The sequence below is a fragment of the Paramisgurnus dabryanus genome, chromosome 7 (genome assembly GCF_030506205.2).
Source record: "Paramisgurnus dabryanus chromosome 7, PD_genome_1.1, whole genome shotgun sequence".
In the NCBI taxonomy this organism is placed as follows: Eukaryota; Metazoa; Chordata; class Actinopteri; order Cypriniformes; family Cobitidae; genus Paramisgurnus; species Paramisgurnus dabryanus.
In genome coordinates, this window is record NC_133343.1 from 11,710,826 (window position 1) to 11,735,594 (window position 24,769).

Below are 24,769 nucleotides of genomic sequence, written 5' to 3' on the forward strand. Positions count from 1 at the left end.
CACCCAACAGCCAAAATGGTATGCCTAACTGACAGAGAGAGTCATTGAATTACATTCAAAATCATGGTCAAAACTCATCTGGTAAAGCATATTAGTGGCACAAGATTAGTGTTCAGGACAGTGCTGTACGGTTGTACATACTGTGCTCACCATGATAGGGAGCTAATGCGTTTTTTATATCATTTTAATTTGATTGTTCCATCTATTTGCGTACACATTAGGGATTTGTGAAAACTGCACGTAAGTGAATAGGTGCATCTGACTTGATGCGGCCCCGTGAGAATCGACCGCTAACACTGACTGCGAAAGGCTTGGTGATGACACACTATTTTTATTGGCCAGTCTTTCTGACAACAAACAATTAGGTGCATTTCAGGTTTATCCTTACACATTTAGTTCCACTATGTTCATAAATTCATTTTTCTATGACAGTAAAACTCTGTTTAATACAACCATAATGTGTTATACAGTAAAATGTATTAAAATAAAAGTGAAAATAATACAGACCTTAATTTATTGGTATTCAATAATATATGTCCAATTGTGTTTTTCAGTAGTGAGAAAGGTCACCGTGTCATACCGTTTTTTACTGGTCACAATGCTACATGTAACACGAAATCACAGGTCAGAGTTCACCAGACTTACGCCCCATTCAGACAGCCAGCGATGTTATCGCTGTGTGTCGAACCATCTCTTTCAATGAGGCGTTTCTAAATCTGCTTGTCATAAACATATCAGTACCATCCACTCCAGTAACTGACAAGAGAAGGATGACGTGAACTCCACTGCTTCGTTCTCATTGGTAGTCGCTGCCGAAATTCGCTCGACATTTGCATAAAGTTAAACTTTTCTTAACTTTCTCGCGTCGCTGGACATGCCATACAGTCGCCAATAGTCACTTTCGCTCGTGCCGACGGAAGTCGCCCGGTTTCCATTGAAATGAATGAGATCGCGTCGCACTGCTTCTGCTGGTCGCTGGCTGTCTGAATGGGGCGTCATACGGCGGCAACGGTCACTTTCGCTTGTGTCGCAGGAAGTCGCCAGGTTTCCATTAAAATGAATGAGATCGCGTCGCTCTGCTACTGCTGGCTGTCTAAATGGGGCATTAAGCAGTTTCTCAATATGCGCTGTTGTGTGCATAGATACAGTCTTGTTCAAAATAATAGCAGTACAATGTGACTAACCAGAATAATCAAGGTTTTTATTATATTTTTTTATTGCTACGTGGCAAACAAGTTACCAGTAGGCTCAGTAGATTCTCAGAAAACAAATGAGACCCAGCATTCATGATATGCACGCTCTTAAGGCTGTGCAATTGGGCAATTAGTTGAATTAGTTGAAAGGGGTGTGTTCAAAAAAATAGCAGTGTGGCATTCAATCACTGAGGTCATCAATTTTGTGAAGAAACAGGTGTGAATCAGGTGGCCCCTATTTAAGGATGAAGCCAACACTTGTTGAACATGCATTTGAAAGCTGAGGAAAATGGGTCGTTCAAGACATTGTTCAGAAGAACAGCGTACTTTGATTAAAAAGTTGAATATAGGGGAAAACCTATAAAGAGGTGCAAAAAATGATAGGCTGTTCAGCTAAAATGATCTCCAATGCCTTAAAATGGAGAGCAAAACCAGAGAGACGTGGAAGAAAACGGAAGACAACCATCAAAATGGATAGAAGAATAACCAGAATGGCAAAGGCTCAGCCAATGATCACCTCCAGGATGATCAAAGACAGTCTGGAGTTACCTGTAAGTACTGTGACAGTAAGAAGTCGTCTGTGTGAAGCTAATCTATTTTCAAGAACCCCCCGCAAAGTCCCTCTGTTAAAAAAAGGCATGTGCAGAAGAGGTTACAATTTGCCAAAGAACACATCAACTGGCATAAAGAGAAATGGAGGAACATTTTGTGGACTGATGAGAGTAAAATTGTTCTTTTTGGGTCCAAGGGCCACAGGCAGTTTGTGAGACGACCCCCAAACTCTGAATTCAAGCCACAGTACACAGTGAAGACAGTGAAGCATGGAGGTGCAAGCATCATGATATGGGCATGTTTCTCCTACTATGGTGTTGGGCCTATTTATCGCATACCAGGGATCATGGATCAGTTTGCATATGTTAAAATACTTGAAGAGGTCATGTTGCCCTATGCTGAAGAGGACATGCCCTTGAAATGGTTGTTTCAACAAGATAATGACCCAAGACACACCAGTAAACTGGCAAAGTCTTGGTTCCAAACCAACAAAATTAATGTTATGGAGTGGCCAGCCCAATCTCCAGACCTTAATCCAATTGAGAACTTGTGGGGTGATATCAAAAATGCTGTTTCTGAAGCAAAACCAAGAAATGTGAATGAATTGTTAAAGAATCATGGAGTGAATAACAGCTGAGAGGTGCCACAAGTTGGTTGACTCCATGCCACACAGATGTCAAGCAGTTTAAAAAAAACTGTGGTCATACAACTAAATATTAGTTTAGTGATTCACAGGATTGCTAAATCCCAGAAAAAAAAGTGTTTGTTCAAAATAGTTTTGAGTTTGTACAGTCAAAGGTAGACACTGCTATTTTTTTGAACACACCCCTTTCGACTAATTGCCCAATTGCACAACCTTAAGAGCGTGCATATCATGAATGCTGGGTCTTGTTTGTTTTCTGAGAATCTACTGAACCTACTGGTAACTTGTTTGCCACGTAGCAATAAAAAATATACTAAAAACCTTGATTATTCTGGTTAGTCACATTGTACTGCTATTATTTTGAACAAGACTGTATGTATAAAGGCTAGATGTCTCGCCCGCGCTGCTGGCCAATTGAGTGGAACGTCCGCATTTGGCGGCCATCTTACCACAGGCAGCTCGCTCACTTGTAGCATTGAGTTTTAATGGTGCAGGTGCTTTTAAATTACCATAACTTGCTTAATTTCTACCGATTTTCAAACGGTTTGTTATAAACGTCAACGATGTACCTACGACACTGCATACAGTTACAAACATCTCATGCACATTTTTCACGATTTCAAATTACATCATACAAACCAATTTTGTTGTTTTTTCCACATGTAAGGGGAAATCTTTCATTACTGCAACGTGTCCATGACTGGATTTGGGTTCTTTGACATGGAAATATTTATAATTAAAAAATCTAAAAAATAAAAAGCTTAAGTGCATGTTAAACTATAAACATTTACAGTAAAGAAACATGTGGTATTTGGTGATCATTGGTAAATGAAGAGACAATAATAAATATAAACGTGTCCAAGACCAATTTTCTCATCCTCTGCAACATTTGTCATTGTTTAAGCCAGGGGTTTTCAAACCTGTCCTGGAGAATCACTAGTACTGCACAATTTGCATGTCTCCCTCATTAGACACACCTGGTTTAAATCTGCCGCTCATTAGGAGAGACTGCAAGACCTGAATTGGGTGTGTAAGGTAACTGAATGAGGTGTGTCACAAAAGGGAAACATGCAAAATGTGCAGTACTAGTGGTCCTCCAGGACAGGTTTGAAAACCCCTGGTTTAAGCCATAAAATTTTTCCAAAAAAAAAAAAAAAAAAATGTTGGAAGAGACATAATTGACTGTGACACTCAAGATGGCTACCAGGTAAGCAGTTCTTATTTTTCTCTCCAGATAAAAGTTGAAATTTTGTTTGTCATAGTGCCTAGACAACTTTTCAGTTCTCATTACCGACACATAAATTTGTAAATTAATATATTTAATGTAATATCATGTTGCAGTAATGCTAATTTTTTATAATGGTGATCTAAAAAATATAAATATTCAATAGGAATATTTTTTTAAATCCTCAAATAATGGTTATAGTAAAATGGATTCTGATGCTGGACACCTTCTTAATCTGGATTATGTGATAATCACACTCTTGTGGCTCCGTTTTGCTTCTACTTTCCTGGATTCTTCATATACTTTACTATTCAAATACAACACAGATTTTAACTTTTAAAAGACAATATGTAGGTTATTAGAATGGCATTTAAAATGTTTAAACCTGTACCACCTTTAAATAGGTCTGCCTTTACTTTTATTATTTATAATATACTGTTAAGCCAATATAACATTTAGGTCAGGAATGATTTTAATACATTTAACTTTAAATTTGGGGGTACATTTCAAAAGCACCAACTTGAGTGGACAAAAAAGTAACAGGTGAAAATAAAACAAATATAAAGATCTTGTTCATAATGCTAAGTGTAGTTGATTTACAGTAAGAAACTACTTTATATTAGACAGCATTTTCTGTTAATTTATTAATCAGCTGCATTTAAATAAGAAAACAATGTCATATTCCTTTGTCTTGTATGCGTAATTCAGACCTAAACCGTAAACTGGCAAGTAAAATCTTTGGTAACAAACTACAGGCAAGAATTTTGATTTAAATTTAAAACTTTATTAATTTGTCCCAAAATAAACCAAACCTAATAAATAAGTTTCAATATCATGATTTTATAAAAAGTAGAACAAACCTTGTTTTTTGAACAACATGGAACATATTTGTATATGCACTTTACAAAACCATACAAAAATAGACATGACAACAAAATTTGTTCCACAACTGTGGAACAAGATTTAATTTTGTCCATATTTTGCCATTTATTTATTATTAATATACACAGTAGCAGGGGGACATGAAATCAAAGGATGAAATAATAAGGATGGGATTATGAACCAGGCTGAATGTAATCCTGGGTCTCCAATGAGTAACAGCACAACATGTCTAGGCACCTAGACAGACCAAAAGACCACTGTAATGACTTAAGGCAAACAGGCAACTATCAATAGTCAGATTAACTGACCAAAGATTAAGTCACTTAAAGACCACTATAAGTTCTTAGTTTGTTGGATGGGTAACAGATGGCCGTTGAGTAGTGCTTTATAGATTTATTGTTACTCCAAATCTTGTAGGTTGATGGTGCTGCCAGTAAACTGAGAGTTATCAGATCTATTTTCATCTTCAGGCATGGCTGTTGATTCCTATGAATAAAAATATTTACATAATAGCATGAAAATGTTTTCAAGATTTATTTCAAGAAATTTCAAGAAAGAAATATTAGGGTGATATTAACAGATGTATGCAACAAAAAAAAAAAAAACATACATTTTTACTGCAGTTTAATTTAGTGGCCTTTTTGGTCCACTAACAACATAAAAGGGTAGTGAATTTGAACAATGCACAAGGGTTAAGCACTGCAGTTTTGAAAACAAGTGATTCTAAGCCATTGAAACACAAACAACAGTGCTAAATGCGTGCACTGTTTCTGTGTGAGAGGCTTGTTAAGCTCATAAGCATTTTTGGCGCTATACTGGCCGTAAATACACATATTCATCAAAAAGTATCCTCATAAACATGACCATTTATTATTTATTTTGCTTATTTAATCACTGACCGTTTATCTTTAATGAGCTTAAATTTTGATTGAGAGCAAAGTTTTTTTGTGAGAATTATGAAAAATCTATGGCATTTTAATAACATAAAAACCTTATTAAAAGAAAAAGAAAACTACCGCGATACATATCGTTATCATGATATAAAGTGAATCCTATTGTGATATAAGACTAACAGACCCAGTTCCTGCTGCGTGAATCTCATCATACTACTGATCTACTGGCCTCCCATCATTGTGATGCCCAACTATGTCCGACCAGCAACCACTTCACTTTAATTTCAAAAATTTTGAAATTTGGCTCAATTTTTTTTTACATACATTTTATTTATGTAAAGCTGCTTTGAAACAATTATGAAAAGTGCTATATAAATAACAATTAAATAGTGCCATGAGAACCTGTAGGATGTTGACTGGCAGATCCACGGTGAGCTGCGAGTGAGAACATGAGGTCTGGGAACTCAACTGGAAAGCTAAGGCTCCATCATTGGAAGGATCATCCTGCAACAAACACAAGTGAGAACTGATTCAATTGTCCAATATTTAATTGTGAAACTTCTGTTTACACACATCCTCTCCTGATGAGTTCAGAGTGCAAGCACGTGCTCTCTCTACCCGGAACATGTGTTTTTTCCACTTAATGTGCCAATTATTACAACTGCATAAGTAGAGTAAAATTTTCAGAATGTAATTTTTACTATATTTCACATTTTATTTAACAATTAACTTTTTTACATTCCAGCAGACATTATAGAGCCTTTTTACAAATGGTCACTTCTCTGATTGTAAAGTCTTACCAATTATACCATTACCAAAACTTCTCTTGAAACACTTTAGATCACAGACTGGTCAGAGAGAATCGTCACTACCAGAGTCATTGCTAAATATAAGATTAGCTTTCCCTCGTGCACTGTCGAGCAAACCAGTTGTCGTCTATGCTTTGTTGTACAAGTTCCTTTAAGCGGTGCAAAATATCCACAGGCTGAGAATCAAGAACACCATTCGAGTGTTTCCCCACAGACTTGCAATTTATTTGTGGCGGCACATCAAACCAGGTGGATGGATGAATAATGGACGCAAAGTTACAAAAAAGCTATTCACACATGCGGACGTGTACATAAATGGTATTATTAAAGGATGTGGATGTGCACTGATTAATGTTAGACAGTAATTGCTTTGGGATGCAAGACAATGTTTGGAAGAAATTCCTGCAAAAAAGTGAAATTGTACTAAACTGAATCTAACCTGCAGGAGCTGAATCTGCACAAATTGCGCACCATTCACTGGATCCCGTATGGGTATGTCACCAGTCGCAGTTCCTTCTGTAAAATGCGCACTTGATTTGGTAGACGGAGCCGAGCTGGTGCTTTTGGATGCTTTAGCCATTCTTTGGCTTGTCTGTAACGTAGATGTGGAAGAGCCTGGGACTTTCTGTTTCCTTCTCTTGGCCAGCTGAATGGCCCTGTAGTCTGTGCGTGCCGATCCACTGCTCTCCTAACACACGAACAATATCACACTTCAATTCATATTCACATTTGTAATTTTTAAACTAGTCAGAAATTGACCATTAAAATGTATCTAAAACTTCACCCTCCTCATCCCACTAACCATAATGGAGCAGGGTGTGACAAAGGACATCTCTTTGTTTTTCTGCCCATTGTACGACCCACTGTGGCTGGGGAACACAAACTGACACATTCTCTTATTGCCATCTGACTGGGCCATGACGTCCACCCTGCTCAACAACGGCCCAGCTGTCGTCTCACTGCCTGCTATGTCAGCCTTTCTCTGCAGAGAAAGCAACTCTGGTCCCGGTGTTCCTGGAAGAGCCATCGACGAGGAAAGAGAAGAGGCAAGAGGGGTAGAGAAGGAAGGTACAAGAGAGGAACTAAGCACTGGAGGGAGAGCTGATGACAGGGAAGAAAGTGAGGTAGAGATGGAAGAAGAGAGGGAAGGCGGTAGAATGGAAAGTGATTCTGCAGTAAAAGCATTGCAGGAACTCAGGGAGCTTTTGAGCGTGAGTGTCCCCAGCTCTTGTGGATTGACTGTTTGTACATCATCCAGATGTAACATTGCATGAGGCAGAACACCTCCATCTCCACCAGCGGCCAATCCTGCATCTAATACGTGTACCCCCATATCTTGCCCGGCTGCTAAAATGAGAGGATCAACGGTCTTTGCTCCGTTAACAGCCGGTGCAGATGAGGACGAATCTATTGTTAGGATTCCGGTGTTGATCAGGGACATGTCCATAGAGAAGGAGGTTGACCCTCCAGGCCCCACAGAGGTAGCCGTGGTTGCTGGACATGCAAGAACACTAGAGAAGAGGGAGGACAAGTCCAAACTACTGAGTTCTGCTCCTGTGGGCCCTGGAGGGGCACCGACAGCCTGTGAAGTGCTTGTTAGCTCACTGCTAGGCGTGAGAGTAGCAGCGCTGTCCAACTGACTCAAAACATCTGCAAAAAGAGGTAAACAATCAACATGAACACAAAGTCAAACTTTTCATAAAATTAGTAATTGTTTTTTGTCTATGCAAAAACCAAACACCTAAAATGCCATAGTGGTGAAAAGGTAAGTCAAGTTTAGAAAAAAAAAATTACGCCAACAAGCATACTACATTTTTACATTTTTTAATTGTTAGGTAGTTGTGCTTGGAGTGTAAACTGAAGCTCAGGTTTGAGAAAAGGAGACTAGTCAAAAAATAAGAGCTCATGAGGATAATTTAAACCAAATATTCATTAAATTACAAAAAAATAACCTAAATATTAAAGCTGCAGGCAGCGATGGAAGGGCCCTTGCATGCATGTGCACCGTGAGGATATGAATTTTAGTGGGTAAATATGTGTGGATATTCAATAGTGTTTTATGTGCCACACCTCCTGTTGGCAGAAGGTGGCGCTACGTCTATAACTGATTATTGTTATATTGATGTGCTCAGGCCAGGATCTTTGTTAAACGTATAGTCTGGGACAGGTCGGACACTGTATGCCTGAGTTACAACAGCTGTCTTATGGTGAAACATAAAAATTTGCCAGTCTGCCACGGACACACCCTTTAAGTAAAATTCAAGATTTTCGCATTTTGTCATTGCCATGTCTTAAAGATCAGTCTGACCAAATATCATGATGATATGATTAAAGGGACACGTCACCCATTTGCATTAAGCTTTGTGTAGTTAGAACCCCAGTCATGTTTTTGAATGCATCATTTCCTCAGTTGCCGCTAATACAGGAGAAATACAGATTTCAGTGTTGCACTTCCTTCTTTCAATGATGTAAAAATCATCATTTTGCATCATTGAAAGCAGGAAGTCCAATAACTTTGTTGAGGGAGTGAGACCACAAACACACCTTTTCTCGGTCAAATAGGCACCAAATTCGAAATGTATGTTACATTTCGACTACAAATATGATGCACTTTCAATAAAGATTAATGTTTCTATGGGTGAAATGCTCCTTTAAATCTCTAGGAGCAGTAAATCATAGGGTAAAGCATGGGATTTTCTGCTGCCTCTAAGTGGCGCTATGACTGTTGCTGAATATTGGCATTGAAATTTGTTTAGCCCAGCGTGCTTATAAAACATGTGAAGCCTGAGTTGGAACAACTTCCTGTTGTCTACGGACAATTTAACATCGCGAAGGCCTATAGATGACACGGATCAAATATGGTTATGATTTGATTAAATCTCTAGGAGGAGTTTGTTAAACTATGAAGCCTAAAAATGCCATAATTTGTGCAGAAATCACAGCGAAAATTCAAACTGGCTGACTTCTTGTTGGGTTTAGAGCTTGGCACCAAGAGACTTTTTTGTAGGTCTTGGGGTGGTATATGATCCTACCAAATTTCGTACCTGTAAGTCTAACGGAGCGGGGGGCTGTTCTCTTGAATATTTGTAGGTGGCACTCTCGAGCCATTTCTACAGGCCCAATTGTGCAACTAGGGCTGGACAATAATTCAATATCAAAATATTTCAGGGTATAATTTTTTTTCAATAACAGTGATATGGTTTCTAAACACATTTCCAATATTTCGATATACATTACGGCAGGTTTACAGGTCACATCTAGAAACGCATGTTAAACGTGGGTCAAGGCACTTCTTCCTTCCAAAGCACGTGCCATCTTTTGTAACCAAACAACCATGAGCCGCGCGAATGCAGAATGCGAATTTAAATCGCTCATCTGTACCTCGTGTCAAATCATATCATTGTCAACATGCGATCAATTAATCTGTTTGGGACTTGCCCAGAGAAGAGCTGTCACTCAGAAGTAATGAATGAATCATTATTTAAATTAAATTTGACAGATTATTTTTGTCATTTAGAGTTTGTTAAAATTGTATCATTTTAGAACAACTTACATTAAGGGTATGTCCATAACAACTAAAGCTACATTATATCTGTATTCCTTAGAAATTTATGTAGAAATATGTAGGTAAAAATCCTGAACAATAATGTTTAAGCTTGCACAGAGTGAACGAAAATCCTATTAATAAAGCAGACTGTCCGTAACAACACAGACATACTGAAAGTCGAGACATGATCATACTTTTATAATGCATATTTTTGATGCATTTTTTTTTAACTAGCATCTCTAAAATGTAAAAGTGAAAATCAAGTATTCAGTCTGTTCAAAATAAAGCCACCAGCATTACATCAGCTGCAACTCACTCATCTGCGGTGCGGACGCTGCAGATACACAAAGATAAAACCTTCATAGGTTTTTATTTAAAGCAGTTTAAATATTTGCCAAGCGATCAATTACGGCGCTTTGTATTTGTGTTGATCAATTTCATTAAGGAAATTTTTAATCAAAACTGCAACTTAAGGCAACTCCAATTCTGTTACCTAAGTTTTACTTTCCGTGCTCAGGGCTTTTCACACATTCAATGCATGATTTAACGAAATATGAATAGCTTGGTATTTTTTTACATTTTGAATAATTGTACGAAAAACAAACTACATTATACATGTATGAAGTTTAAAGGAAGAAGGGAACAGCTTTATGAATTAAACCTGAACAGTGCGTTTTTGCAGTTGCTTGTCATGATCTGCGGTTGACTTGTCAGTGGCGCGGTGCGGTATCGGACAGCCCTTTGTTATGCCTGAACTGATGTTAGGTGTGTGTATACCTGGACTCAGACTGTGGTTTTTAAGCATGTGTGTCTTGAGGCTGCTGCGTGAAGAGAAGTGTTTGGTGCACCCCGACACAGGACAGCGACTCCTCAGACTCACTCCATCCTGTCTGTGCTTCTTAGAATGGATGTAGAGACTACTGCGAGCTGAAAATTTTGCACCACAACCTGCACATTTACAAACAAAACATGATTAGAAAATGTGTGACTTTTTTATTAAATGAATCAGAATGCACACCATCTAATTTTGAGCTAGAGGCAAAAAAGCAAATGTCAATTTTTAACCATATTTAGCCTCAATATAAAATAAGTACAATAAACCCTCGTCTAGCAATCCCAATGCCCCAAATAGTCATTAAACTATTTTGACAGATCTTTACTTGTATGTTTTCTGAGAGGTGTACCACCCTATGCGTATTCATCCACTTGAGCAACTTACATTTTGGTTTTGGTTTTAAAACATGCAGGAATTAGAAAATATTAAGTGCAGGACTTGCTTGATGTTAAAAGAGTTATTAAGATAGAGAAAGTTCAGAACCTGATTAATGTTAAAACAATTTTTAAACAATTTTACCACAAAAAGGTGCAAAAGTGAGGAATTTTCTGTACGCACAGACGAATATGCTGTTGAATGTGTCTGGTCAAACTCCAATCAAACGTGATTATCCCTATGCCCTTCAAAGATCAGGGGGCGTATTACAGAAAAATCCTAACTTTAAAATCTATCTTAACTGTTTGGTAACCATGGTAATTTCAGTTAGGACCTCATTTAAGACAAAAGCTATTACAGAATAACGTTCCGAAATCGGGGAAGCAAACCACCTTTACCATCAGTGATTTTAAGTAATGTTCGATCTTTAAGGAACAAAATGGAGGAGCTACACACAAACATAAGCACTTGTCATGAGTATCGCGAGTCCTGTTTGATGGTTTTTACTGAGACATGGCTCCATCGGGATATCCCCAGCTCTATGGTCGAATTGGAGGGGTTCTCACTTGTTCGTGCAGACAGGGACGAAAACTCTGGTAAGACAAGAGGTGGCGGTGTTTGCATCTACATCAGAGACGAGTGGTGTGGCCAGTTCACGGTAAGAGAAGTACTGTGTAATTCAGACGTGGAAGTTTTATGTGTATCATTGCACCCAAACTTTGGAATTCTCTTCCCCGCTCTCTCTGCAGTGTAAATAATATAACTGAATTTAAATCACTACTCAAAACTCACCTGTTTTCTGAATGCTACTCTTGCTGATTTGATTACACTGTATTTATCCCAATATCTCCCTGAATGTTATGCATCTTAATTTCTGTTTTGTATTGTTGGACTTGTCTTTGTCTCTTCTGTACTTATGTGTCCCTTATCATTGTCATTTTGTTAAAATTTTCTTTTTTGATGTAAAGTGTCCTTGAACTCTGGAAAGGCGCTATATAAATAAAAATTATTATTATTATTATTATTGAGACCTTTTTATCTTCCGCGAGAATTCGGAAATATTATTATCTGCGCGGTGTATGTCCCTCCAAGTGGGAATGCAGCTAAAGCAGCGAGCAGAATAAGTGACTGTGTAAATGAACAATTAAGACGCACTCCATCAGCTCCAATTTTTATACTTGGTGATTTTAATCATTGTAATCTGGAGCCGGTACTTCCGGGGTATGAACAGTACATCAAGTGTAATACCCGAGGTAACAAGACTCTAGACAAATGCTACGGGAATATAAAGGAGGCATATGCTGCTAAGGCCAAACCACCCTTATCAAACTGTGATCATAACACTATTCAATTGATTCCAACCTATAAAACACTTTTAAAAAGGGCTAAGCCACATACTAAAACTGTTTCAGTCTGGTCTGATGATAGCATTGAGTCTCTAAAGGGCTGCTTGGACTCCACGGACTGGGCCCTTTTTCATGAACTGGATATTGAGACTGCCACAGATACCATCACAGACTATATTAACTTTTGTGTGGATACAGTTGTCGAAAAGAAAACCGTCACTGTATTCCCTATTAACAAATGGTATATAACAAAAGAGGTTAAGGAGTGTATAAATAGGAAGGCGGCGGCTTTCTTCAGTCAGGATAAAATCGAACCTAAATCAGTTCAAAAGGAATTAAATCAATTACTGAGGAAGGCAAGGCAAAAACATAAGGACACTATAGAACATAACTTTAATATAGGGAACTCTAAAAAAAAATGTGGGACGCCATAAAAGTGGCAACCAATATGGCCCCATCTCGTAAAAGAATCATAACCAGTGAGGATGAGCACAAAGCTAATGAATTAAAAGCTTTCTTTCTTCGGTATGAGTCACCAGTGCAACATTTGGATCCATTGGATAACATTACATGTGACTTAGGTCAGAGAATAGAGGTGGATCCTCGTAAATTTACCAAGTTATTTAGAGGCTTATGCTCAAAAAAAGCTACAGGTCCTGATGGGATCGCTACAGATTTGCTAAAAAGCTGTGCTACAGAACTTACTAAAGCATTCTGCCCTATCTTTCAACATTCAGTAGATTCTCACATCATTCCATCAATTTGGAAAAAATCTATAATCGTACTGATTCCTAAGAAAAATGGTCCAGTTGACAATAGTGATTTTAGACCTGTAGCGTTAACTTCCAATGTTATGAAGTGTTTCGAAAGATTTGTTATATTAGAGTTAAAGGAGCAGGTTAATCCACTACAGTTTGCGTACAAGGCCGGCCGAGTCACTGAGGATGCTGTCAATTGCATCACTCACTTGGTTAACACTCACCTGGAACATGCCCAAGCGTATGCTCGTTTACTTTTTATAGATTTTAGTTCAGCTTTTAATACACTACAGCCCATTGTACTGATTAATAAGTTAACGGCTAAATGTGAACCCTTATTGTATTAAGTGGTTTTATTCTTTCTTAACTAACTGGACACAACAGGTCAGGGTTAATAATTCCTACTCAAAAGTGGAAACTACGAATACGGGGGCACCGCAGGGCTGCGTTAGCTCACCTATTTTATTTACATTATATACTAATGAGTGCGTCGCTAGTCAAGACAATACGTTTTTTATAAAATACTCTGATGACACAGCTGTTCTCAGTCTACTGACCAGGCAAACAAATATTACAGAATACTTCTCTGCTGTTGATAAATTTGTTTGCTGGTGCGACAGGAACTTTTTACAATTAAATGGAACGAAGACGGTGGAAATTATTTTTGACCCAAAATATGTGGGAGACCACAGTCCAGTAACTATACATGGTATCAATGTCGAACAGGTTTCCTCGTATAAATACTTGGGAATTTTTATGGATAATCTACTCAGTTGGTCTTCTCATGTTAATAATCTGTGTTCCAGATTGCAGCAGAGGCTTTACTTTGTGCGTAGGCTTAAGGTGTTTGGAGTGAATCAGAAGATTATTTACCTTTTCTATCAGTCTGTGGTTGAGAGCTTAGTACGATATGGAATTACAGCATGGTATGGTAACCTAACTGTCCAGTTAAAAGTCCAGGATTGGGAGATTGGTACATAATCCCATAAAATGTGTCCTCCGACTGTGTGTGCACGCGTTTAATTGCACTCAAAAGTGTATACACAGAAAGACGCATTTCAAAGAGCAAGCAAACAATCTTTCTGTTCTTGACAGGACACATACAAACAAATGATCTAGAAATACCACAGTATTCTTTTTCTAATAAAAACATTTGTTTAAGTTGTTTGCCAATAAACGACATGGCAAAAATTGTCCTTGTCTTAATTCATGTATAATGCTGAAACAAATGTAGGCATGTCAGAATTACAGTTATGATGCTTACATAGCCTTTTTAATGTTTGATGAAGAAAGAGACTTAAGGAAAATTATGTAGACTAATAATTTAAAGGGGACAGAGAATGAAAAAAACATTTTTACCTCGTCTTTGTTGAATAATGGTAGTTTACTCGCATTCACAAACATACAAAAAGTGCTAGACATGCTTAACATCTCAGTCTCATAGAAATTCCTCTTTTAGAAATGTCAGCCAGAAAACGGCCCAATCTGAAAAACTGATGCTTATGACATCACAGGCATCTCACTACCCCTCCACTTTAAAACAACTGGCTAAATTTTTTGAGTGGCAGCAAAGTCAGCCAATCAGTAATGAGATTGCAAGTTAAGCCAGGAGGGGGAGCCAAATAGGTGCAAAACCACTTGTTTAAAATCCCCCACCCTAATAGAGCTATCTGAGAGGGGTTTTTAGGAAGCTTCTAAGGCATTACAGACCCAAACAAAAAAATTTTGTCTACATTTCACATCACAGAACAAGGATAAATACCCCGTTCAATCATTCTATGTCACCTTTAAGTTTAATGTCCTAATGATCAGATTACTTATATGTCCCACAGCTGACATGGAACTAGGGCTGGGCGATATGACCCAAAAAATTATCGAGAAAATGTTTTCCATATCAGTCGATATCGATAATTATCATGATAAATAACAAATCTTTACTCCTGTCAAATTTAAAGGCAGATTTTTGCTCCTGAATGAAAATTGTAAAAACCAGACAGTTAATAATGGTTTTAAACTACTTTTTATTCAGAACATGACAAATACAAAAACTAAAATCTTGTTTTAATGCATCTGTATTAAATGTAAATCTATTTGTTATGAAATCAACACATTTCTGACACAAAAGCAGCAGACTACTGTCCCTTTAAGACCCAAGACAGACTGCTTTAAGTTTCAATATACTGAGTAACAGCTGTTTATGTTCACTTAAACAAGAAAGAAAACTTAGTTCAGTGATCACGCGTGTGTTATACATATACGAGCTATACACGCTGATAAATGGATGTCAAGGGTGTCACGTTGCTGTGGGAGCGCACATACCCAAACACTATATTCACTGCAGTGGTGGATCTGCTGCTTTTCCTCAGTTTCCTGAATTTGTGAATGTCCTGTAAATATACTTTTAAAGCTGGGCGGACGCTTGCGTGCGCAAGGCGGACGCTGAATGAAAGTAAAGTATACTGCACGCACCTGTGTCTGCTGTGTTTGACGAACCCTGTTTGCGCGTCCAACATTACACACAAGAAAATGTTTCCGCGCATTTGGATTCCGTGATTCCGTCCACGTTATCCGCATCGCGAAAATCATAGGTCTCTACTAATAAATGAATAACTTGCCTCATCTTCCACTCCTTCAAGTCTGACTGTCACTGTGATTGTAAACCAAGAGCGCGTGCCGCATCCGGAAGTGCTCGCGCAACATTACGCACAGTGCTTAAACATTATCGATCACTTATCGAACTGTCCTTATCGTTTTATCGGAAAAGTTTATATCGGTAAAATTATCGTTATCGAATTATTGCCCAGCCCTACATGGAACATTATTAACCGGTTAGGGAACACGCAACCCCCTTAAGCGGAGTCCTCTTAGCTCTGCCCCGTCTTGACTCTGCGTTTTAGCACCATCTTCAATCCACGGTCTCACAATGCGAGTGAACTTCACAGGAGAGCAAGGTGTGTGTATTTACTGCTATTTGCTATGATATCTGCATATGTGCACTTCCCTATAAATGCAGTTTACACAATGTGAGGCTGGAGCAATACAATGCAGTTTTCTTTCCACTGTAAAGTCTTCGCTCTGTTCCCCCAGTTTAAAAAAAACAAGGCGATTTACGTTCCCTGTTTTGTGTTATGACTAACTCGGGCTGCAGCTAACGATTCTTTTTGTAATCGATTAATCTAGCACTGAATCGATCGATTAATCGATAAATCAGATAAAAAATTTGTGTGTGTTTTTAAACAACCAAAACAAATAATACATAACGAAAATGAGGTGGCTGTAAAATGTAGCATTTGGCTTGTATTTCTAAACAAAAACAGAGGTATTTACATTTGGCTCCAAAAAATAAGCCTATTTATTTGTTAATTTTTACCCATTTAGTGTTTATAAGTGCCAGTGCCAACAATTAAGCACTTAAATTTATTAATATGCAAAACAGGTTTCATGCTGTAATCTAGCCCTGACATCAAATAAATATCTGGTTTATGTACATTTCTACACCTGCAGCATTTACCATTAAGCTACTAACAAATAATATATAATTTCTGGGGTGAGCTTATTTGCTATGGTAACTAGCAAATAGGCTATTTTTATTTTACATAGCTGTGTGTGTGTGTGCCTAAGTGCAAATGTGTTTGTGTGTGTGTGTGTGTGTGTGTGTGTGTGTGTGTGTGTGTGTGTGTGTGTGTGTGTGTGTGTGTGTGTGTGTGTGTGTGTGCTGTGCGTGAGGAAGAGTGACACCCCAGTCAGACGTTTAGTTGCTTCATTGCAGTTTGGTATAGAAAGCTTTGGTTTGTATCACTTGCATTGCGTTGCATTTTAGGTTAAGAATCTGTTCGAAAAATCACAACATCACATCCCGCTCTATACAGTGGGTGCATGCAGCTGAAATTTTTGTTGCGTGGCTACATAAGTTTAAGCATATGTGATGCATTGCGCAATTGGTCTGACTCGCGTGAGAGAGACGAGGGTGCATGCGTGTGTGTGTGAAGGGGTTCTTTTTTAAGCAATACGCTCTTGCAATTGAACGTGAATATGTTTACTACTTAAAAACATCAAAGCTAAACATCATATCTAGTCAAACCGCATAACGACATCGCTACAAATACACTATGGGATTAAAATCAGTGAAAGCTACTTTACCTTGTTTCATCGACGCTTGGTGAAACAGCAGTGCATGTTTTCGGTTCAGATGCTGAATTAAATGAGAAGAATGTAATGATCCCAAACTTCTCTACCGTTTATGGACATATTTACTCTCCGCCATCGCGCCAACTAAATTCTAAATGTATGCTATGATGTGCTTCCTGAACATTGAAGAACGGTCCGTGTGAATCAGATCTCGGCACGTGTAGCGCACGTCATAGGAATTTAACGAGGCTTCGAGGCAGAATTTTTGCCTCAAGGAATTTTTTGAATCGAGTTAATCGAGTAACTCGATGAATCGTTTCAGCCGTAACTCTAACGCAAAGTCAGCCCTTAAGCCGTTTTAATTAACGCAGCCTGTATAAGCTAATTAACATAAACTAGAAATGCGATCGGTTAAACACTCCAATGTTTTGTAACGCAATATGCCAAAGAAGGATTTTTAGGCAGTCGAGAATAGAGTTGATTGTGATAAAACAGAAATGCAACAAAGGCTAAACTAGTCCAATTATGTATATTAAAGCTTCTCACCTTGCAACAGCTTTAAGAAATCAATGGATATCTATGTCGTAATCTGCTACAGTTGTCCTTCATTTCATTTTAGAGTCCCGTTGATTAAAATAACAGTCTGAAGAATCATTTACGAGTATAGCTGTTTTCTCGAGTTCACGGTTTCAATGATCGTTATTTGTGCTTTACTGTAGCTGCTGGTGTGTGAAACCTGTTATTCACCTTATAAATAATGCTAATAATTATAATACAAGCTTTGATCAAGCATTTTTGACCCAGTCTTATTTGAGGCAGAAGGTAACTGAATAGAAAAGGTGCATTGTTGTTGTTTGCCATTTTCAAATGTTACAATGTTATTAGTGTGTGTGTGTGTAACAGCTCAAGTATACAGTATGTCATTAAGACTGCCTGTGAAAATCAAACTAAAGTCTCAAATCTTCTTCTGAGATAAAAGCATCAGTTTGATTTCAAGCATTAATTTCACTATGATTTCAATTACTGACATGACATTACTCACTCAATATTAAAGATATCAAGTTTATATTTTTACAAAATGTTCTTTACATTATGTAGGATGATTTTATGTGGAAAACAGTAAATCACAAATAAATACTTCAGCTGGTCACAATTATCTTTAATCTATGTTTAAGAATGTTGTATTTTCTGTGATTATTTGATTACTGTACTTTATTTTTCAATTAAATTTGCATTGCACAATAAATTATTTTAGCTGCAGACATTGTAAGTGTCTATAAACACTGATAATTGTGGTCAAAACAATAGCAAAATAAATAGTTCTGTATTATTAAATTGCAGAAAAAGATTTTGAATAGCTACAGTAGGTTGGATTGTATGTTTGGTGCGTAATGGGTATGGTGGGGGCCCGACCTCCTATTCTTTCATAGGGCCCAAAATTGCTAGCGGTGCCCCTGCAATTACACATTACATTTGAATCACCGTTCTTAGGTTTAGCCAATTCATAAAGCGGTTATATGAAACTACTAACTTAAAAGCTTCTTATATTTTATTATTTATAACCATACATGTCCTTCTTTTATGTATTAACAATGCAAAACAGTAATATAAACTATTAAATAACAAGTTAACAGATAACAAGTTAAAGAATATCTAAGAACCTGACCTTCTACAGGGCATTCAAATGGCTTGGTGCCCAGGTGTGTGATACTGTGGCCCTTCAGGTGTTCAGCCCGGGTGAAGGATTTCCCACAGCCTTGCTCTGGACATGCAAATCGTCTATCATCATTGTGTTTCCTGAAGAAGAGGAATTAAAAAGAGAGAAACACCTTTAGTCCTAGAGACGCACAAAATGTGACATACTTTAGAACTTTAATCTTTTGCTTCTCACCGTTTGTGCCGAAGCAATTTTGACATGCTTGTGAAGGTCCATCCACAGGAATTGGAATCACAAACAAAAGGTCTCTCACCTTAAAAAAAAAAAGTGGAAGAGGACTAGTTAAAAAAAAATAGAAGTGAGATGCAATATCTCATATACGCCTGCGTGTGTACACACACACACACACTTTTATATTTACCCATTATATACACATATAAACATTATATATGTGTATGTATTTTATATTATATATGACAGATTATAATTTGAAGAATAAGTACAATTAATATAGTTGGATATATTAAATGATAAAAAACATATTATAACATAGAACAGGGCCCTCCAACCTTTTTGTGGGCAATGGCTACAATGGATTAAACAATCTGGAGGGCTACTTTTTGGATATAGTCTACTCAAACCTTTTTTGTTTTACTTGTTGTTATGTTTCAGCATGTTTAAAATGTTAACATACAAAAAAGAAGCCAAGCTAATATAAAACTATGTAATAAATAAATATTAAAATTGAGGCTATTAATAGAATGTGCCTTGGCGGGCACTTCACAGACTCTGTGGGCACCATGTTGGAAACCACTGATATAGAACATGTTACTATGGTCCTGTACACACTGCATATTCATTCGGTTGTCAGTTCACCTTTTAATGCTTAATACTGTTCTGTACACACACAATTCAGTAATTTACGGGACTGACACCTGCATTCTACAACAGAATTAACTTGCGCTAATTGCAGGGAGTGACAACCGCATATACAGAAACTCTGCATTGTATGTACATGACTAAACTAAACAACTAGTAGTTAATAAAGTATTTAAACGTGCATCATAGATATGACAAGTATCTCCTTTTAAAAAATAAATGCCTAGAAGGTGAAAAAAAATTTCTTCAGTATGTGCGGTGCAGAAAATAAGAGGCACTAGCGTTTGCCGACTAGGGTTGCCAGATCTTGCATGAAAAAAAAAAGAGAACAAAAAAATCCGATAATAAACAGAAATAAATCCAAATGCTTTACCTCAAAAATCAAAATATTGGGACCGGCACCTTTACACTTCATTAACACCAAAATCTTGATCGCTTCATGAGACAAAAGCCTTAACGGTTATGCGCCAAAATGGTATGTATGTACAAAAAAAAACGAGGATCTGGCAACACTGCAAGACAGCCCGCTACTCCGCTGTGGAGCAGCCTCACAAATGCGTACAATGCACAACGCTAAGACGGAGGTTTATTGCAAAATATAATGTTGTTAAATTATTTGAGTCAAAGCTGTGAGTGATAAGCACGCAATAAGGCAAAACTTTGCTATGGTTATCTCGGTGTCAATCATCACATTTTCGGGAGTGAGTCCTGTTCCATACAGACATTTAACAAACATTTAGGGGATTCACTCCATTTAGGGGCTGTCACTCTGGAAAGTTTGTAGTGTGTACGAGGCCTATGGGTACTAATGTAACATTTAAATTCTTCACTTCTCAACAGATCCGAATTGTCCAATGCAAATGAATGATCTTTCTTAGTGTAGTGTAGTGTAGTGTACTGAAAAGAATTACACAAAATTACTGAAAATCTGTAAGAACTGTAAGGAGGCTTTAAAATTAAATAATATGACAGCAAATGAAATCGAAGGTAATACAGTGTCATACAGCGGAAAGTCAGGGTCACCCAAAGGGTGTTAACACTTTTATGTTCAGTTTCTGTTGTCTCTTTTAAAAAGGATCTTAAAACATGCTTGTTTATGAAAGCTTTTGGTTGATTGGTTTTCACAAATGTCATTTTAATTTTACATGTGTATTTACAACACAAAGTACAGAAACACATAGACTGACGTATCGATCTTGCCGAATCAGGTACTCAAGATGGCGGCAGACAAGTTTGAGATGTGAGTGAGATATAGATGTAGATATGCATGTTTTTGTACCTGTATGACTGCGAAGGTGTATTTTAAGACGACAGGCCTTGTCATATTGCTTGTCACAGCCAGGATAAGAGCAGGAAAACTGCCCCATTTCTCTAAAGTGGGTTCTGTTATGAGAGAACAGGGCGCTGAAGGTAATGAAGGTCTTTTCACATCCTGAGGAGGAATTAAAACAAAATTAGAGAATCCCCCCCTTTAGGTGGGTAACTTGTGTAACTTTGCGTATAATGTATAACTTCTCTTTACTTTTGGTGTCATCTTTAATTGAGATATTGAAAATAACAAACAAACTTTAAACTCACCTGGGAATTCACACTTGTGTGGTCTCTCAGGTTCAAAGTGTGTTCTCTGATGATTAGTAAGTCTACTGGCAGTGCGAAACCTCTCATTACATACTTCACAGACAAAGGCATTTTCCTGATCGTGGGCTCTAACATGAGCTTTTAGATTGTAGACCGTGGTGAAGCAGCGACCACAATTTTCCCATTCACATTTAAAAGGCCGCACTTTGTCATGAGACTGCAGGTGGCGTTTGAGTTTGTAAGATGTTGTGAAAGACCACCCGCAACCCTCAACCGTGCACTTAAAGGGACGCTGGTCATCTGTGTGCAAAACCAAATGAACTTTGAGGTTTTGCCGGGTGTCAAAAGTGCTGGAGCATCCTGGTTGGGGACATCTATACTCTACAACTGAACCTTTCTTTGCCAAACCTGTCACAGCTAAAATGTTTATTGAGTGTAGCTCTTCCCCAGACGCAACTGTTTTGTTTTGTGTATTTTGAAAGATAATGTTTTCATTGTCTATTGCACAAATTGTTCCTTCCTCTTCCTTGATTGACGGGCAAGAGTCCAGAACACCCATTTCTGACACTGAACACTCATCAGCTAAAGTCAACTCTAAATCATTATTGACCAGCCGGTTAGCTTTGGGCTCACCTTGCTGACCCAAGACAGCATTGCTGATTTTACAGATGGATTTACTTTCTCGATTATAGTTGAGCACCACAAGGTCTTCATTGTCTTTAATTCCCAAATGCTCTTTTAAGCTTATCATTTTATCCTCCTTGTATGTGTAGCTATCTGGTGGGGCGGCTAAGGTCAATATTCCATTTTCAATGGTTACAATGATACTTTGATCGTTGATCATGATTGTCCCAGAATACGTTTCATGCACAGGTACTGAAGTGCCAATCGGAGGATAGTAACCATTATTGCTACAATCTTGACCTGCAAAGTTTATGACATCCATTTCAGTTGTCTCAGTAGCAACGCTGTTCTCTTGTATGAATGTGGAGCAATTTTTCGTCACACACTGCGTCGATTCATCTGTCGAATGTTCAATCAAATAACTGCAACTCATTTTTGCAGTAGAGGCTGTTTGATTACACCCAGACCGTTCTAATAATATTGGGTCTTCATTCTCCGATTCAGGAGATATTACCTGTCTGACAGTTTGGTTTAGTCTCTCAGACATTGCATTTAAACTGTTGTTGTTAGACAAATGTATGGATTTCAATGACGTTCTGCTAAAGCTTTCGTCAGAATCCTCTAGAAAAGTCTTTGATTTAGATAATGTAGAGATATTCTCTCCTATTTTACATTGCAAGTTCATATCACGTTCTTTACCGTCATTTTCTTTATGCTGTATGTTAAATACTGTGTAGAGTTCTTCTAGGTTCTTGCTAGACGATGCTGCAGTTTTGTTTAGAGTGTTCTCTGGCGCTTGTCTTTGTTCACAGCTCTCAGGGTTCAGGATGGGATGCACCATTTGCAGATCGCTGTCGTCATGTTCATCGGCCCTCTCAAACTCTGAGGGCAGCAGCTCCAGTTCATTTAACACCTTCTGCGTGAGCACAGTCACGTCACTGAACTCAGCATCTGTGGACTGTACATAATCCTTATTAACGCAATTGTTTTGAGGCAGACTGCCATTTTCAACCAGCCGAAGCGGAGATGAGCTGACCCGGTTGTTGTTGTCGTTGTTGCGTTCCAAACCGATCGATTCAGAGAGATCCGAGATCGCATTTTCAGTCAGGCGTGAGCTTGTATAGGTCCCGGGAGCTGCTCCTTGTTGAGAAAACAATGTGTGAGTCTGGGCGCCATGTTGGCAGTGAGTGTTTTGGCTGTCAGTAAGCCCCTGAATTTCCATCTTTGTGTCCCTGTAGCAGCAAGCAGCACGTTAAGACCCGCCCATCACATATGAGCGGCTGATCCTGATAGGCTGGTACACAGATTACGTCTAAAGAAGTACATTTTGGCCGTCAAATGCAAGGGTGTAACGGCTGCGCCCAAATACCCAGGCTGCATCCGAAACCGCATACTCTCTGAATATGTACTTAAGTTCAGTAAGTACTTATTTTAACGTGCGCTAAAAGAGTACGTACAGTACATTGTCGCTCAATTGCGTTAAGTATGGTCATCATCCGCCATGTTGACGATATCATGTGACCTATGACATAATAGGCTTGTTCTAGTTCATGTGGCGCCGTAATAACAGACAGGCGGATGACATCACAGTCCCGCGAGAGCGATTCGAAATCAGACTTCTCAGTATTATTTCTCGATTCGCTCTCGCGGTACTTTGATGTCATCCAAATAACAAACATAAAAATTTATGCGCTTGAATGAGGGACGGTGCACTACTTGACAAGCCTACTTTGTACGGTTTCTGTCAGTGTTTGCAATGGTTGAAATGTCTGGAGTCTGGACAAGGAAAAGTAAGGCAGCTGATCAAAGAATTCGCCTTTGTTTTTATACTCGAAAAATACTTAAAAGATATAATACCCCAGAATTACATTGTAATAATAATGACAATTGCTGACCAATACTTCATTATATTACAGATTTTATTAGTGGACAAAAAGGAGTAAAACAAGCAATCTGTAATTTAATATGTATTTTCAGATGACAGCTATGATACAAACTAGGCAAATGCAGGCAATAAACAAAGTCAAGCAATGATTAATTCATGCATTAATGATATTATTTACTTAAAACAACAGGAAACATGAATAAAGAGGAATAAAATATATATGCTCTTTACTCGCTCTCATAACCAGCTTGTTTTTCCACCTATTTTAACTTTGGTAGAAAGAGTAAATACCTGGGCATATGGCTTGATGAAAGGTTGGGTTTTAATATTCATATTGAAAATCTTTCAAAAAAGCTCAGACCCACATTGTTTTTTTTTTTTCATTTAAAAATCTTCCCTTTTAAGCAAAAAAGAGAGGATTATTCAGAGTTGTTTCTTTCTGTGTTGGACTATGGTGATGTGATTTATATGCATGCTAATTTATTTTCACTAAAAAATTAGACAATGCTGCAATACGATTTGTGACTAATGCTCCTACACGTACCTATCATTGTACTTTGTTTGATTTGGTTGGCTGGCCCTCCTTGTATCAGAGGAGAAAATGCATATGTTGCTGTTTATTGTCAAAGCTCTAATAGGTAAACTGCCTGTGTATATCTCCTCTACTTTATCTTATTGTTCTGGTAGTTATAAAACTAGATCGTCTTTTAAATTACTTTTAGCTGTGCATAGATCATACTCTGATCGTGCATCCTTGGGGATGGTGGTTATTCAATGTGCAGTGCCAGCCCTAGCTTTTGGGGGGCTCTAAGCAGATTTTAAAATGAGGCTCCTATCAGCTAATGTACACAACATACTAACCTAACAGATTATATCACAAACACAATCTGACAATGTCAAATTAACAACACAATATAATTTCAATTTGTATGCTACATCAATGTATTTAGAATACATACA

At 37.9% G+C, this 24,769-nt stretch overlaps 1 protein-coding gene across 1 annotated transcript; it reads right to left on the bottom strand.

Moving 5' to 3' along the window:
* Nucleotides 1-4,539: 4,539 nt before the first annotated feature.
* Nucleotides 4,540-23,426, bottom strand: LOC135717812 (zinc finger protein ZXDC). The gene is made up of 9 exons (XM_065240002.1): nt 21,301-23,426; nt 21,002-21,154; nt 19,078-19,156; nt 18,853-18,983; nt 10,522-10,692; nt 7,000-7,847; nt 6,637-6,885; nt 5,791-5,892; nt 4,540-4,981 (listed from the first exon to the last, which is right to left on the bottom strand). Exons 1-9 carry the CDS (start codon nt 23,144-23,146, stop codon nt 4,895-4,897), a joined length of 3,666 nt encoding a protein of 1,221 aa, XP_065096074.1. The 5' UTR covers nt 23,147-23,426; the 3' UTR covers nt 4,540-4,894.
* Nucleotides 23,427-24,769: the final 1,343 nt, after the last annotated feature.